At 38.2% G+C, this 17,818-nt stretch overlaps 1 protein-coding gene across 1 annotated transcript in view; it reads right to left on the bottom strand.

Moving 5' to 3' along the window:
- Window positions 1–657: 657 nt before the first annotated feature.
- LOC124605349 (protein TRC8 homolog) overlaps window positions 658–17,818 on the bottom strand; it is a 42,511-nt gene continuing 25,350 nt past the window's right edge. The window contains exon 2 of the mRNA XM_047136970.1: window positions 658–3,451. Coding sequence (XP_046992926.1) covers window positions 1,629–3,451 — 1,823 coding nt within the window. The 3' untranslated portion in view covers window positions 658–1,628. The remainder of the gene's footprint in view (window positions 3,452–17,818) is intronic.

The raw sequence follows: 17,818 nt of genomic DNA, 5'->3' as shown, positions 1-17,818 counted from the left end.
TGTTAGGCTGTTAGCTCACAAAAAGAATATTGCCCGGAAGCTAAGGAACAAATAAGATTCAAAGCATTCCTGTCAACTCCTCAATTATACAGTAAGTGGTTACCTTTAATCCCATTATTTCTTCACATACAACTTACCTTGTATGCAGATTCATACAACAACCACACTGGAAATACGATTTTCACTATGGATTCTGCTCCTAATTAATCATCCTGAGCAATATTTTAATAGCAGTTATTTCCCACTTTAGTAACAGTACTAACTATTTAGTACAAACAGCACATTTGCAGTATTTTGAAGAACAATGAGAAACATCAAAATCTGATGGATACTATATCAATTAAGGTACTGAAATTTCCTTGTAAAGACAGTCGGGTACTATTGAAATTCAGGTTCACAAATGCAAATGTTATTATCTTTTGCCTGTAATCTGCTTCAGAATACGCACCAATATAAACAAACCATTCGCACATGTTCAATGCATCCATCCTCTTATACAACAGTGCGAGTGGAGGAACCTGTTGAATACTGCTATCTCTGTGGAATTTTCAATTGAAAATACTTACTTGTCCCTCTCCATCTCTGGCATGAGATTTAACATAGTACATTGGGCAAACTGTGATCTACTGGTACTTCAATAAAATCAAACAATTTAAGTAAGTGCAGTAAATCCAAAAATGTTTATATTTTCATATTTCAGGACAAGTTCAGAATGCATTAGCATCTAATGTAAGTGCAAAATTTATTTTTACTACGTACACAGTAATAAAATATTGGAACTTCAATGTGTTTGAAAATAAAAAAAATTGCTTTGTCCCACTAGTTATGCTATCAGTCTCATTAAATGCATAGAACCAACAATACGACAATTCTAAAAAAAAATAATTAAAAGAAAATAATTTATTTTCACACATTAAACAGTTTACACATCTCATTTCTCAAACTGCTGATTTAAAATATAATAAAGGTTTCTATATACAGTCACTTCAAACTCAAATAAATTAAGAAACTAAAATATGTTTCAAAAAATTCTGCAACAGAAACAGAAATATCGTCCAGTCTAAAATCACAGTTTTTGAAAAAACATCATCAAATAAAGAACTCAAAAGCAAATTAATTTGTGGTCCACAAAACGCCCTTTGCTCCCAGTACTTTTAATTTCTGTTTTTTTTAGTAAAATTATTAGCTTCCCTTTCTATGAAACCACTTCACCAAAAAATATCGTTTACCAATATCGTCATCAATGACTAAATAAAAATAAAGCAGAAGTCTTCAAAAAATAAAGAAAGCAACACAATGAAGATGTGTAATTGCCAAATACAACTTGATAATCAGAACTTTTAACATTGATTTTGTAACAAATCAATAATTTCTTTCAGTAGATGATACAAACTGTAGCATCACTGACAAGAAACTGAATACATTGATGGTATAAACAAATAACAACACACACATCATGCATTAAAATTTTCATGACATTATGGAACTGGCAGTCTAATGAAGGTTCCTGATTTCCAAACAAATTGGTAACACATCAGAACCTGGAATTTTGTACACTGATGAATGCACGAAGTGTTCAACATCGATGTCAACGTTCAAAAATATTGCTCCATAAAATTTATTTAACTTCATCTTGGTACATTTTCTAAGTCTTCTTGCCTTTGCCTCACATCTGGTACCCTTAACGTACGATCTTCTTCGATGTCATTTATTCTTGCTTGCAGCTGTGCAGCTACACCATTGGCAACCTCTTGAACATTTTGTGGATCCTGTGGAGCAGCATTGTCCTCAATGCCTCGTGCATCAGTCCCATCTTTGGGTGTGTCTACCTGATAAAGGATATTGTGACAGAGGGGGCACCTGTCTTGCACATACAACCATTTCCTCAGGCATACACCATGAAAAAAGTGATTGCAATGTGTAATTTTTGCACTTTTCATCTCTTGATAACAAATGGCACAGACATCATTTAACTCAACCAGCTGTTCTGGTGTGGCCTCAAGAAGTGAATTTATTTTATTTACTGCAGTGCGTCTTTTCTTGAACACGCTCCAGCCAGCTCGAGCTTCACACCAAATGTTGAAATATGCATGGACACACATCATTATGGCACGTATTGCACCACCAGATTCAAAAAACAAAATCCATGCTCCATTGAAAAACAGGAATATGCCAAAGCAGAATTCTACTGCATTTCCTGAAGCTCTAATATAATATACATAATCATCCAACTTCTCCCAGAACGTACTGCGGTATGCATCAATTAAGAAGAGAGAGTATATCAGGAGTGATACAACCACTTTTACTATCACTTCTATACTAAATGCTGAGACTGCAAACAGCCAAGTGCTGGTAGCATGCTGAGACCAAAGGTAAGTAAGGAGAGAAATTGGGAAAAGTATGAGGAAAGCACAGACTAACAATGCCCTAACATGTCTGTGCAGTGACGGATTGTGGGAAGCACTTAGAGACATTAACAACGGATTGACAATATTGTGTATAAAATGTAATAGGGCTGTAAATAAAAGACAGAAATTGCGACAAAGCCGAACAAATCTTTTCTCTGGGTCCAAACCAGTAAGTCCAGTTTGTAGCGCCAGTATGTAAAACAATATTGCAGAGACAGTGCCAATACTTCGATCATCATCTTCCTCTATTAAGAGGACCCACTGAAAGAAACAACCAATATAGTGACAAATGTAAGAAACAACACTTGCCATTCCAAGAACAGCCATCAATGTCTCGCAACCACTTATTAGAAGGCTCTTTGCCATCCCAAATAGTGCTCCTATTGCTGTAAGACTGCTTCCATCTTCTGCCAAGTGATCCACAAGCAAGATGCTGGCATGTTCCCAAACTCTGAGAATCCAGAACGTGCGAAGCACCGTAGGGACATTCAAACGGGTCCATTCAGTTTCTACAAGTGCTGAGAGCCCGTAATTATTTATGAAAGTCCTTGTGTTTTGGTATCCACTGAAAATTGTCTGAACAACTGCCAAAGCACTGTACCACAACACAAATTTCACTATTGCTAATGGAAGCAAGGCTGCAAAAACAGGTGCATGGTGTAGTACTGATGGTGGTAGTACTGGTAGCACTGCAAGGACCGATGGTGCCATAAAACTCACAGGTATGAGTTTTTGCACCAAACTGTACCTTGGACCTAGGTGCACATAAGTAAAAACAAAGGCTAGGAGACACTGTATGAAATAATTCTGAACTACTGCAAACCCGCAACCATTTGGATCAAACAGTTTGGTCAAGTTCAGAGAAAGAATATCTTCTAGGATGCTAGTATCACTTTCATCCACCATTGATGTTATAACAGTCTTCATTGTACTAACATTTGTCCAGTATGAGACAAATACAATTCCAACAGACATCAGGTACATATAAACAATCATCAGATGCTTCGTTCGCAGCATAAATACGCACATTGCTGCTATGATACCTGGAAAGAAAAGAAGAAACAAGAAAGGTAATTAAAAACATTGTACCCGTCACATGTATAACAAGAAGTTACTAACATATTCAACATTTTTATGAATTTCCGGTCTTCTGAAAAGTGATAAAACCCCTCCAATGACATTGGTGGTGAGGACAGACAATTAAACAAGTTACTATACTGATACATACACTCCCAATGATACCGTATGGTGAATGGCTGAGAGTACGTACAAACAACATGGACTGGCCAGGTAAATTGCTACTGCAATAGCATGACAGCAAAATTTAACAAACTGCAACTAACTTACTAAATTTCTTGCACATCTAAAAAATCACATAAAAATAGAACTGAGATATAAGGATTAATGATTCATATTTACATTCTGTGTCATTTTACTCTAGTGTTCCTTATGCACATGAAGTGTGCACCCTGCAAACCATTTAACATTTGTTTGAAAATACAAAATGTTCTTAAAATGAACTTTATCTAAACAATATTGCATTGTATAATGGTGAATCTATTTTAAGAGTAGTGATGTAGCATAATCATGAGCTTCATAACACTGAATTTTAGTTGGTCAATATCATCCACATTATTTCAAACAGTGTTTGAAACAGACAATACCCAAAGTACCTGCCACCACACACTGGAAAGTAGGTGTCTGCGTTATTTTGTCCATAAAGCAACAATAATTTATGTTTTACATGTTTTTGTGATGATTAATTATAAGTTTGTCTGACGACTACACTCCATAAAATGTGTGTATTGTAACAAAAAATACGTTTTGACACCATTCAACAGCCAACATAAATAGATTATTTCTTCTTTTGTTTTTTTAACTAAAAGATCTGCATTATCAAACATTTGAATATTATGATAGATAAATAAAAATATTAAAGTCACATAGTCTCTCCTGCTACATCCTGTCTCATACCACCAAGTTGGTGAACCCTGAAAACCTGAGAAACCTTGTGAAGGATTGGGTACCCTACCCCAGCAGGAAATGAGTCAGGGAAGATGAGAGCAGAATAAATGCTCCTCTGAAAGAAAAGGGTTGAATGTAGGGCCCTCGTATTTTTACCTACTTGATCCTCTGCTGCCTTCACTACTTCATCCCTCAAAGCTACCCATTGTTCTTCTACTGTATTTCTTTCCCCCATTCCTGTCTACGGTTCCCCTGTTGAGTTAAAGATTGGAATTAGTTGCCCTCCAAGAGATAAGATGGAAGCTTGAAGGAGAAATACGGAAGCAAAATTTTACATTATATTACTCTGCGAGAGGTGATTGACAACGAAATGGTGTTGGGTTCATGGTAACAAAAATATGTGCAAATCTATCCTTCCTTTCATGTCATGTAATGACATAATATGCATCCTCATGTAATATCACATTCTACTATGGAAATAATTGTGACGTATACTGTGTTGTGTGTAAGAACTAAAGATGTTTCATTGGACATTTCAGTACACTGTTTGAAAAATAAGAATACATGCTAATCTTTTCTACAAAACCATAAAATACAATAAAAATAATAATATTTCAGAATAAAAGGAAGATTCCACAATATGACTTTTGCAAACATGTACGCTCCAACAGAAGGGTCAGACGAGGATCTGGTTCATAAGTTTTACATCAACTGCATGAGGTCTGTGAAAAGTTACCTGCACAAGGTTCAAGAATAGTCTTGGGGGATTACAATCCAAAGTTTCAAAAAGAACCAACTTTTAATGCCCATTTTGGTAAGGAGAGCTTGCATGAGGAACCAAGTGCTAGTGGGCTGAGAGCTGCCCAGTTTGCACCTGCCAATGACCTTAAAGCAATAAGCATGTTTCCCCACAAAAAATATTCACAAAGGGACCTGGAAAATTCAGAAACAAGTGATACAAATCAAACTGACCACATATTGGTATCCAAAAGGTGGGCAAGCAACATTAAAATGTGCGCACATTTCAGGGAGCAAACTCAGACTCCGACCACTACCATGGAGCTGCAAAAATGAAGTGAAAGACTGCTAGGGCATATAAAGGGAAAACTAGGGGAATTCTCAAATGGTAAGTAGACAAACTGGAAGACAGAGTTACAGTATTTGGATATCAGAATAAATTGAAACTGAAACTACAGTTAATGGAGCACAGTATTGACATAGATAAGGAATGGGAAGGTGAAAATATTCGTATGGAGTGTAGCCATGTATGGAAGTGAAACATGGACGATAAGTAGTTTGGACAAGAAGAGAATAGAAGCTTTCGAAATGTGGTGCTACAGAAGAATGCTGAAGATTAGATGGGTAGATCACATAACTAATGAGGAAGTATTGAATAGGATTGGGGAGAAGAGAAGTTTGTGGCACAACTTGACTAGAAGAAGGGATCGGTTGGTAGGACATGTTCTGAGGCATCAAGGGATCACCAATTTAGTATTGGAGGGCAGCGTGGAGGGTAAAAATCGTAGAGGGAGACCAAGAGATGAATACACTAAGCAGATTCAGAAGGATGTAGGTTGCAGTAGGTACTGGGAGATGAAAAAGCTTGCACAGGATAGAGTAGCATGGAGAGCTGCATCAAACCAGTCTCAGGACTGAAGACCACAACAACAACAACAACAACAACAGGAATGGGAATGTATTAAGAATATCATAACTGTGGCAAAGGGCATAACAGATGAATCCACAATGACTAGAAATGAGGAGTGATATGAGGAGGGATGCAGACAAGTGGTGCAACAGAATAAAAAGCAAGACTAAAATGCCTGCAATGAAATACGAGAATTAACCAGGCAATGTATAATGAAAAGAGGGCAGAGACAGCAAGGGTATGCACAAGAAAGAAAAAGAAGAGCCTAAAAAAGAAATGTAAAGACATGAAAGAGCATTGTAATAGGAATGAGAGTACCAAGTTTTGTAAGAAGTTAAAGAAGGAACACAAGGATACAGACTTAAAATAATAGGATGCAAGGATAAAGATGGAAACATACAAAAGAGGCAAGTGATAACAGATGGAGAGATTATGTTAAAGAAATGCTGGATGGTGATCACACTGAAAAGGAAGCAACCGATATACCATACAGTAGAACCAAAAATAGAAGAGCTTGCTTTTGCAGAATTACAGAAGGTGGTGAATTGTAAAAAAAAAAAAAAAAAAAAAAAAAATCACAAATCTCCATGAAATGACACAATAATTGCCGAGCTGTTAAAGAGAGGAGACATTACTTTACACAAACAGATACATAAACTTATCTGTTTAATCTGAAATTAAGGAAGAACTCCAGAAGAATGGACTATAGGTGTAATCGGACCCATACATAATAAAGGCTACAAGGCATGTTACTCTAACTGCAGAGGGATCATTCTGTTGATCGTGGCATACAGGGTTTTATCTGGAATCCTATACAATAGTTTAGTCTCATATGCGGAAGATATATTGCACGATTATCAGTGTGGCTTTAGGCCTAATAGATCAACTGTGGACCAAATATTAATTCTGAGGCAAATACAAGAAAAAGTGTATCAAATTAATTTAAAATTCTACAGTATCTACACAGACATTAAGCAGGTTTTTAATAGTCTAAACAGAGAAGAGATGTTAGAAGATACCAGACTGTTTATATACCATCCAAATATAATTCTGTTATTAACGCAACCTTGGCTGGTTCACAGGCAAGGTTGAGTGGGTGTGGAATTAAGTGATTGTTTCAATAGCAATAATGGTTTTAGGCAGGATGATGATCTTCCCACAGTGTTTTTCAATTTGACCTTAGAAGCGATTGTATGAAAAATGCAAATATCTGTACAAATAGGTATAAGAACCACACAAATTGGCTGCATATGCTGATGACATTGCAGTTGCTAGTTGATGAAGAATGTCACTGGAAAGAGTAGTGGTGGAACTGAAAGAAGCTGCACAGCATAGGGAACTGGAAATTAATCAAATCTGAAACTAAATATACGAAATTCCATAGAACAGGGGGGAGGGGGGGGGGGGGGAAGAAAATTCTATGTCCACTGAAATAAAAGCCCGCATTTTAAGTGGTAATAGGAGTTGTTATACATTTAAAAAGCTAATGACAATGAGTATGATAAACAGAGGACAAACTGACAGCTACAAATGGTTATATGTAGGTTATGATTAAGCCAGTGGTTACATATGGACGTGAAACATGGACCCTAACCAGCACTGATGAACAACAACTCAGAGTATCTGAATGAAAAATACTATTGAAAATTTATAGAGGGATCCAAAATAATGATGGTACCTGGAAAGCAAGACCAATTATGAGTTGGACCATCTCGTACAAAGAACTGATATTGTCGCAGAAGCATTCCACATTCAAGACATCTTGGAGCTGTGTAAAACAGTGGATCCTAGAATGAAGGAGGAAGATAAAGTTGCACATCTTATGAAGCTTCCCAACATGCTGATCAAGGTCTCCATCACCGTTAGAAGCTCCAGTCGATCACCTAGCCGCCACAACCTGGGAAACTAAAGGGTGCGACCTTCCTTGGAGGTGAGACTGCCGAAGAGATCACTACAAAAATGACAGGAAACTACGTTGATATCCTCATGGATGGCCGACCAGCCCAAGCTTTTGTGGACTCCGGAACAACATACTCAGTCATTTTGGAGAAGTACCATCGCCAGTTGCAGAAAACTATTCGTCGACAACAAAACATCTCTGCTATAGGTGGATAATGGTAAATATATAAAACCTACAGGAAGATGTGTCATTCATGTGGGTAGAAGTGGCCATACACAGCCCTTAGAATTCATCGTCTTACAAGAGTGTAGTCATGATGTCATTCTCGGATGGGACTTTTTGAAAGCTTCTCAGGCAATTATAGATTGTGGTCACTAAGATTATGCTAGATGAGATGAGATACTGTGGACAAGAAGATGCACATCCGAGTGTGTGGAGACTATGTGCGCTGGATGAAGTGATCATTCCTGCAGTCAGAGCTAGAAAGGTAAATGTCATGTGTCATGCCATGCATCAACCCACATAGTGGAATGTAAGAGAAGCACACCACTGAAGAATAACTTGGTCATCCCAGCCTCTGTCATCTTGTTTAAGAATGGATTCGGTGAAGTGTGGATAGTTAACTGTTGCCAAGAACCACAGATCCTTCCAAGACACATGTGCGTAGCAAATCCTGAGCCGTTAACTGTCGAACAGTTGGCGTCATAGAAACCTCCCATGCCGAGTCTGTGAGCGAAATTGGCGCTACCACTATGACACAAGATCTCCTAGCTCAACTATCACCAGATCTCACTAAGGAACAACAGAAGAAGCTACTTGCCATTCTTCAAAAGTTATTTGAATGCTTCAATCGACAAGAGAAGAGCAAATTATACAAATCAACAGTGAAGCACCAGGTTAGCACTGGAGACGATCAACCAATAAGCCAGAGAGCATACTGTGTGTCAGCAACGGAATGTCGAATAATTTGTGATGAGGTAGAGAAAATGATGAAGAATGACATCATTCAGCCTTCGCAGAGCCCATGGTCGTCACCACTGGTTCTCGTCAGATAGAAGAATGGCAGTTGGTGCTTTTGTGTTGATTAACGGAAGCTTAATAACATAACTAAAAAGGACGTTTACTCCCTTCCATGAACTGACGATACACTAGATTGTCTAAAGGGGGCTAAGTTTTTCTCAACCATGAACATGTACTCAGGATACTGGCAAATCGAAGTACATGAGGTTGATCATGAGAAAACTGCCTTCATCACCCCAGAGAGCCTGTATGAGTTTAAGGTAATGCCGTTTGGTTTATGTTATGCACCAGCAACTTTTGAACAGATGATGGATAATCTTCTAAGTCACCTGAAGTGGACGATGTGTCTTTGTTATTTATATGACATTATAGTGTTCTCAGACACATTTGATGAACACACAAAAAGACTGAGGACCATTCTTAAGTGTCTCCAACAAGCTGGACTGAAACTTAATCTAAGAAAGTGTCTCTTTGGAGCAAAAGAAATCAAAATACTTGGACACCTTTTGCCAAATGAAGGTGTGCAGCCAGAACCAGAAAAGGTGAGATCTATAACGAAATTTCCTAGTGCTAAAAGTTTAATCAAAAACTTTTGTATCGAAGCCAGGCCACTCTAAGAGTTGTTAAAAGTAGATACTAAATTTGCTCAACAAGATTCTTTCAATGTGCTGCGAAAAGCTCTGATGACTGACCCTGTACTTGGTCTGTATGATGAGAGAGCACCTACAGAACTACACACAGATGCCAGTTGGTATGGGATCAGTGCTGTTTTGGTGCAAATTTTGGATGGAAAAGAGAAGGTTATAGCCTAGTGATCTGGGCCATGTGCAAATTTCAACAATATCTCTATGGAAGGCCATTCATAGTTGTTACAGACCATCATTCTTTGTTGTTTTACAGGTCTTAAGGATCCAACAGGACAACTCACCAGGTGGGCACTACATCTTCAAGAGTATGACAATACCATAGCGTACAAAAGTGGAAGAAAACACCAAGATGCTGACTGTTTCTCAAGAAACCCGGTGCAAGACCATCAAGACTTTGATGACGATAGCGACTGCCTCGCTGCACTCCAGGGTCTCTCTACTGAGCACAAGAAGAATGTCAAGATATCTCAAATTATGCTTGCCTTAAATCAGTCAGAGGATGTGAAAGGACAATTTAAGGTAGTTAATGGATTACTTTGCAAGAAAAACTTTGACCTGTTTGGAAAGAGATGGTCACCAATGATTCCTTAACACATGCACTTAGATGTTCTAGAAATTCCATGATGCATGTGTGGCCAGACATTTAGGATTTATTAAGACATATGACAGGATCCGCAGGAGATTCTTCTGGCCAGGTTTATTGAGGAGGGTCCATCACTATGTATCGCACTGTCAAGAATGCGAGAGGAAAAAGGAAGTTCCTCAGAAACCACCTGGCCAACTTGTACCAATTCCACTAGATGAAACACCTTTCCAGCATGTTGGGACTGACCTCCTCGGATGATTTTCAACGTCTGCTAGTGGCAATAGATGATTATTGTTTGCACTGATTATCTGACATGCTGTGCCATAACAAAAGCTGTGAAAACAGCTGATGCATTCGAGGTAGCCAAATTCATCGTGGAAGACATTGTATTAAAACATGGTGCCCCAAGGTCGTTAATTACAGATCGAGGGAAAGTTTTTCAATTGAATCTTGTGACAGAGATAAACCGTCAGTGCAACATTACTCATCACATGATTACTGCCTACCATCTGCAAACTAACGGATTTAATGAACACCTTAATAAGACCTTGGCCAACATGCTATCAATGTTGAGCAGAGCAACTGGGATGAAGTGCTATCTTTCATGATGTTTGCCTACAACACCGCCAAACAAGACACCACACGATTTATGCCATTTTTCCTGGTGCATGGGTGTGAGGTGACTACGGCGATGGACACTGTGTTCCCGTTACATACTGATAACGTAGACGATGACATCAGCCAGGTGTTAACCAGAACTGAGGAAGCTCGGCAGTTAGCTTGACTCCACATGCTGTAGGCTCAAGAAAACAATCGCCGAAGGTATGACACGAGCCGCCACCCTGTTGTCTACCATCCTGGTGACCTTGTCTGGATCTCCACTCCTGTAGGGAAGGTTGGTCTCTCTGAGAAGCTCCTCAGGCACTACTTTGGACCTTATAAGGTCGTAACACAGTTGTCCGATATTACTTATGAAGTTGAAGATTATGACCCCGACACAAGACAACGAAAAATAAGAGATACAGTCCACGTGCTGCAAATGAAGCCCTATAAGCATCCTGCAACCCAGGGTAAATTCGAAGTTCCAGTGACAGGCGACAAGCAGAAAGGTGATGAAGAGCATAGTGGCAAAGGAGGTTCTAATAAGATCACCGCCAGGGCAAATATCAGTCATCGGGAGTTGGAGTATGCACGACTGATGACTCGTTCCCGGACTAGGAGGATGTAACACCGCGACACTGTTCTCTTAAGGAGGGAGCAATGTCGCAGAAACAGCTGAGTAACAAAGTCACCATGGTGTAGTGGGTATGATACTAGACTGTTGCATGGAGGGCCAGGAGTTCAAAACTCACCCAAACTTTAAAATTTTAATTTCTATATTCGGTTCAAGTACATTCTATAAGTATCCACAAATGTCAAGAATCATTGTACTGGTATGTACTGTAACTGTATATATACCATATGTGTTCTGGCCAAAGGCAGTTTGCTCCGCGCTCTTGTATGTGCAAGTGCTGAATAAACCTCCGTTAAGTGAAGTTAGTGTTTGCCATTCATCTAATTACACCTTCCTCTACATGACAATATCATAAAGCTAATTAAAAGTAAAAGAATAGCCTGGCTGGGACATGTCCTGAGGCTAGAGGACACAAGAACTACAAAGTAAGTCTTTCAATGGAAACCAACAGGAAGAAGATTAAAAGGAAGACTATTTAAGCAGTGGTTAGACAATGTGGAAGAAAACCTCAAAGCCCAAGCAATCAGAGTATGGAGAAGGAACACAAATGACAGAACAAAGTGGAAGGAAATTGTTAAGGAGGCAAAGGTTGTGAAGCGACAATAATAATAATAATAATAATAATAATAATAATTCCCGTGGAGGCCCGGGAAAAGAATAGGCCTTCGGTATGTTCTGCCAGTCGTAACAGGCGACGAAAAGAACAAACCACTAATAGGGCTAACCCCCCTTTTAGTGTGATTAGTTGGTTCAGGACAGAACTAATGAAGCCTCGGACAAGCGCTGTCATGGTCGGGGACGACGCTTGAACCCTATGCCCGTCCACAATGGTAACGACACTGCTAGCCACACGGAAAATGATTTAAATCCAAATAGAGGTGTTTTTGCAGGATATGCTTCCTGCAGCCACCCTAGAAGGAAAACAAAGACAGAGGATGAGATGGTCGGATGAAGTTAACCGACACCTCATGTTCTGTTATTACCCAGCAACAAACTTAGGAACCAACACAACTGCATACAGATCACAAGTATGCACAACATTTATTACCAGATACCCAGAATTAAAATTTTTAACAGAACAACAACTAGCTGATCAGATCCGTGTAATAATCAGAAACAACAGGATACCCCAGTCAGAATTAGAAAACATCAAACAACAAGTACAACAAATACTGGAACAAAATAATGTGCAATCAGAAGAAGAAGAAAATACAGTAATTGACTCAAACATCCCAAAACAAACAAACGAAGAACAACACGCATCAATTAAACAATCAGAGGAAAACGAAATCTTAAGACAGCGACCAGAACAAGCACAAATAGAACATGAAGTGACACACATGTTAGATATAGAAGAAAAATTACAGCTAACATATACAGAATACAAAGACACAAATACAGACATTAGACCATTCTTGCATAGACCACCAAATAACCCACAAGTCGAAACAACAATAACAACTATCAACACAATCATACACAACAAAATAAATGAAAACACAACTATGGAAGAGTTACAACTACTGGTTTATATAGGAGCACTCACTACACTAAATATACACACTAGGCAGAGATCAGAACAAACCAACACACAGAAGAAACCCACAAAACCAACATGGCAACACAGGCTACAGATCAGAATAGCAAAAATGAGAAAAGACATCAGACAGCTAACACAATTTATAAGAAATATCAGACAAAAAACGAAAAAGGTTAGGTAAAATCTCACAACAAGAAGCGATAGAGCAATTAGATGAAAAGAAGCAGAAATTACAAGCATTGGCCAAATGACTTAGAAGATACAAAAAAAGTGAAAATCGAAGGAAACAAAACCAAACATTCAACACAAACCAAAAGAAATTTTATCAGCATGCCTACCAACAATGTACAAAATATTAACTTCAGTCATTACACAGAAATTAATGACACATACAACACACAACAAGATTATAAATGAAGAACAAAAAGGCTGTTGCAAAGGAGCATGAGGATGTAAAGAGCAACTGATAATAGATGCAGAGGTGACATATCAAGCTAAAACTGAACAAAGGTCGCTACACTATGCATACATTGATTACCAAAAAGCTTTTGATAGTGTACCCCACTCATGGTTACTACAAATATTGGAAATACACAAAGTAGATCCTAAATTGATACAGTTCCTAAACATAGTAATGAAAAATTGGAAAACCACACTTAATATCCAAATAAATTCAAATAATATCACATCACAGCCAATACAGATTAAGCGTGGAATATACCAAGGAGACTCATTAAGTCCTTTCTGGTTCTGCCTTGCTCTGAACCCACTATCCAACATGCTGAATAATACAAATTATGGATACAATATTATTGGAACATACCCACACAAAATCACACATTTGCTACACATGGATGATCTAAAACTACTGGCAGCAACAAATCAACAACTCAACCAATTACTAAAGATAACAGAAGTATTCAGCAATGATATAAATATGGCTTTTGGAACAGACAAATGTAAGAAAAATAGCATAGTCAAGGGAAAACACACTAAACAAGAAGATTACATATTGGATAACCACAGCGACTGCATAGAAGCGATGGAAAAAACAGATGCCTATAAATATCTAGGATACAGACAAAAAATAGGAATAGATAATACAAATATTAAAGAAGAACTAAAAGAAAAATATAGACAAAGACTAACAAAAATACTGAAAACAGAATTGACAGCAAGAAACAAGACAAAAGCTATAAATACCTATGCTATACCAATATTGACCTACTCATTTGGAGTAGCGAAATGGAGTAACACAGACCCAGAAGCACTCAATACACTTACACAATCACAATGCCAGTTATATTTATTCAGTTAAATAGTTTAATAAGTAAAATCATTTAAATAAAGACTTAGAATAAAAAATGAGATTCAAACACACAACCTTCTGTAGTAAGGAATGTACCTTTACCACTACATCACAACACTGCTCTGTATCCTGTTGTTTTATTTTACACAATATACCAGATATTTTTTCCTCAATTACTTGCAAGTGAGGGCTCACCATATTAAATAATTGTAGGATGTAATATCTGGGACCTTAACCTACAGTGTGGTTTCAAAAATTCAATCTCGCCCCTGCGTACCTCTCCTTGTCAGATCATTAGTAATCAAAATTATCTACAACTAAAATTCTCTACCAACCTGTAAGATGGAATTGCACAAGATTGACTAACAGGACATTATTTGCTGCCACCTCAAATGTGTGTGTTCATTTGACCTGCACTTCCACAGTAATTTGAAACTCTACCTATTGTTTGCAAGTGGATGTGGCTTCAACATGATAGTGCAGTATCTCATTACCACATTAAAGAACATGAGCATCTGAACAACAGATACTCTCACTGACAAACTGGAAGTGGAGGTCCTCCACCATGGTCAGTAAAATTCTCGGTATTCACTCTACAGACACTTCCCCTGGGGTTACATGAACTTGTTTGTGCATAAGGTCCCATAAGGATCTAAAGACACTGTGCAATAAATAGTGTTACATGAGAGAGGGAAAATCTGATCTACTATTGTTACACTAGCAACGAGACTGCTGGATCGAAAGGGATCAGGCAGTTTTATGGTAATCTTAATATTTTAGAAGAACATCATTTCCTGAGACTAACCATGTAAACTTTAAAGTATTCTGCTGTGGTAACATAAGTTACACTTAACACACACACACTTTCCTCCTTCAGCTGGCACCTATGAGCAAGTTTGCTGCATCTACAGTACAGGCACACAGTCAAAAGCTTTTTCCCACTATGGAGTGGAGCCTGTAAAACAGAAGGTAGATAATGGTACACAGAAACTCTGAATAAGGCTGAGGTGTGCCTGTTCCACTCAACTGGTGACTGAAAGATAAGGGTCTAGTATTGAGATACAGTCCAGTACGCAATTTTAATCTGTCAATATATGTCATTATTGCCATTACCTGCTGATGGGCTCCTAATAGGTAGCTACTTAAAAAATAATTTGCTTGCTCAATTTTATCCAAACATAGGGTCACTGATTCAAGAACACTCATACTGTATTATTTGAATAGGGTTGAACGACTACATGCATGTATGAACAATAACCAGAAACTTTCAAACAGTAGCGACTTTGGAAACGATAAGTAGGTTTGGTGCGACATTACTTGGGGAAGAATGAAGAACCAAGAAGAATCAACAGTGCAGATATCAAAATTGCAATTACTGAGTGCTATTAAGGTTTCTGACAAGGTCATTATTTTAGTTAGATATTTGTCTTATGAGAAATAAAAAACTGGTCTGATCTGTAGACATGCAATTTAATTAGAAGTCGCTTGTGAGGAACAGTGTCAAAAGCCTTATGGAAACCTAAAAATATGCAATCAATTTGATGTCCACTGTTGATTGCACTTATTACTACGTGTTTCACAAGAATGATATTTTCTTAAACTGTGTTAGCCGTTTGTCAATAAATTGTTTCTTTCAGGTTATTCCTTATGTTCAAGCACAGTATATGTTCTAAATCCTACTGCAAACAGACACTAGTGATATGGGTCTGCAATACAGTGCATTACTCCTAATTTCTTTCTCAGGTATTGCTGCGTCTTGTGCAGCTTTCCAATCTTTGAGTACTGTTCTTTCTACAAGTGAGCAGTTGTATATGAATGACAAGTATGGAGCTACCGTATCAGCGTACTCTGAAGGGAACTTGACTATTATATAATATAGACTGGAAGCCTTGACTTTCCTAAATGTTTCAAGCTGCTTTGCCATACCAAGGATATATACTTCTAAGTTATCCATGTTCACAGCAGTTCTTGATTTCAATTCACCAATATTTACTTCATCATCTTTTGTGGAGGAATTTCGGATACCCATGTTTAGTAACTCTGCTCTAGTGGCACCGCTGTCAATTACATCACCATTGTTATCGAGCAGTGAAGGTATTGATTGTCCTGCCACTGGCAGACTTTACATATGATCAGAAACTCTTTGGGTTTGCTGCCAGATTCTGACACAGCATTTTGTTGTGGAAACTTTTTAAGGAAACATGCACTGAAGTTCACACTAAATTTCGAGCGCCTGTAAAACTTCGTCAATGTTGGGGATTTTGCATTCTTTTAAATGTGACCCCCCCCCCTTTTTTTTATTTTTTTTTGTCGCTTCAGCAATAGTGTTTGACCTGTTTTGTGTACCATGAGGGGGGGGGGGGGGGGGGGGGGGTCAGAACCATGCCTTATTAATTTGTTTGGTATCTATCTCTCAACTGCCGTCAACACTTTTTCTTTGAATCCAAACCACATCTGGTCTACACTTACATAGTCAGACTGGAAGAAGTGGAGACTGTCTTAGGATTTCACATTTATTTTTGGTGGGTTTGGATGATATGGTATTCAGTCCAGCTACAACAACCTCATAGTCACTAATCCCTTTATCTGTCATAATGGTCCTTATTTGGTCAGGATTATTTGTCACTAAGAGTAAAGTATGTTATCACAACCATTTACGTTTCTAGTGGGCTCCTGAACTAGTTGTTCAAAATAATTTTCTGTGAAGGCACTCAGTACGATTTCGGACAGCGTTTTATGCCTACCACCAATATTAAACATGTATTTTCATCTACATATTGAAGGTAGATTGAAGTCATCACCAACTATGATTGTATGAAAGGCGTATCGATTTGAAATTACACTTAATTTTTCTTTGAACCATTCAGCAACTGTATCATCTAAGCTGGGGTGGGCGTGTCGGTAAAAGGTTTCAGTTGTTAATTTATTATGGTTGTCAAGTATAACCTCTACCCATACTAACTCAGCACTCTATCCTTTCTAAACAATGTTAGGACTTTTGTAGACTTATTTTTGGCTTTAGCCAGGTTTCCATACCTATAATGATTTGATATTCAGTGCTTTCTATTAGCGCTTTGAGTTCTGGTTCTTACAACTACAATATTGATTCTCCCAATGTCTTCACTTTTTCTATGTTCGTCCTGCACCTTTTGAAACTGAAGCCCTTTCTGCAGTTTCCAGATACCTTCTAACCTAAAAAAACTGCCCCATCTCCTCCACAAAACTGCCTCTACCCATGTAGCCGCTTCCTGAGTAGTGAACACCTGAAATATTTTGAAGTACCGAGAAACCCACCATCCTATGCCGCAAGTTGAGGAATCTGCAAACTACACAGTCACAGAACTGTCTGGGCCTCTGCTTCCGACATTCCACTAGGCTCTTTAGCATAGGACCACAATCAGTTCTCTCAATGATGCTACTGATGGTGGGCTATGCATTCATCTCAAAAGCCGGACTAGCAATCTTTATTACTTCCGCTAGCCACCTGAAATGAGAGAGAATCTTTGCCGATTCAAAGTGACACACATTGTTAGTACTAACATGAGCCATCACCTGCAGCTG

Source organism: Schistocerca americana, chromosome 3 (assembly GCF_021461395.2).
Source record: "Schistocerca americana isolate TAMUIC-IGC-003095 chromosome 3, iqSchAmer2.1, whole genome shotgun sequence".
Classification (NCBI taxonomy): Eukaryota; Metazoa; Arthropoda; class Insecta; order Orthoptera; family Acrididae; genus Schistocerca; species Schistocerca americana.
The sequence above is the reverse complement of the archived record's forward strand: the minus strand, read 5'-3'. Positions and strand labels throughout refer to the sequence as shown.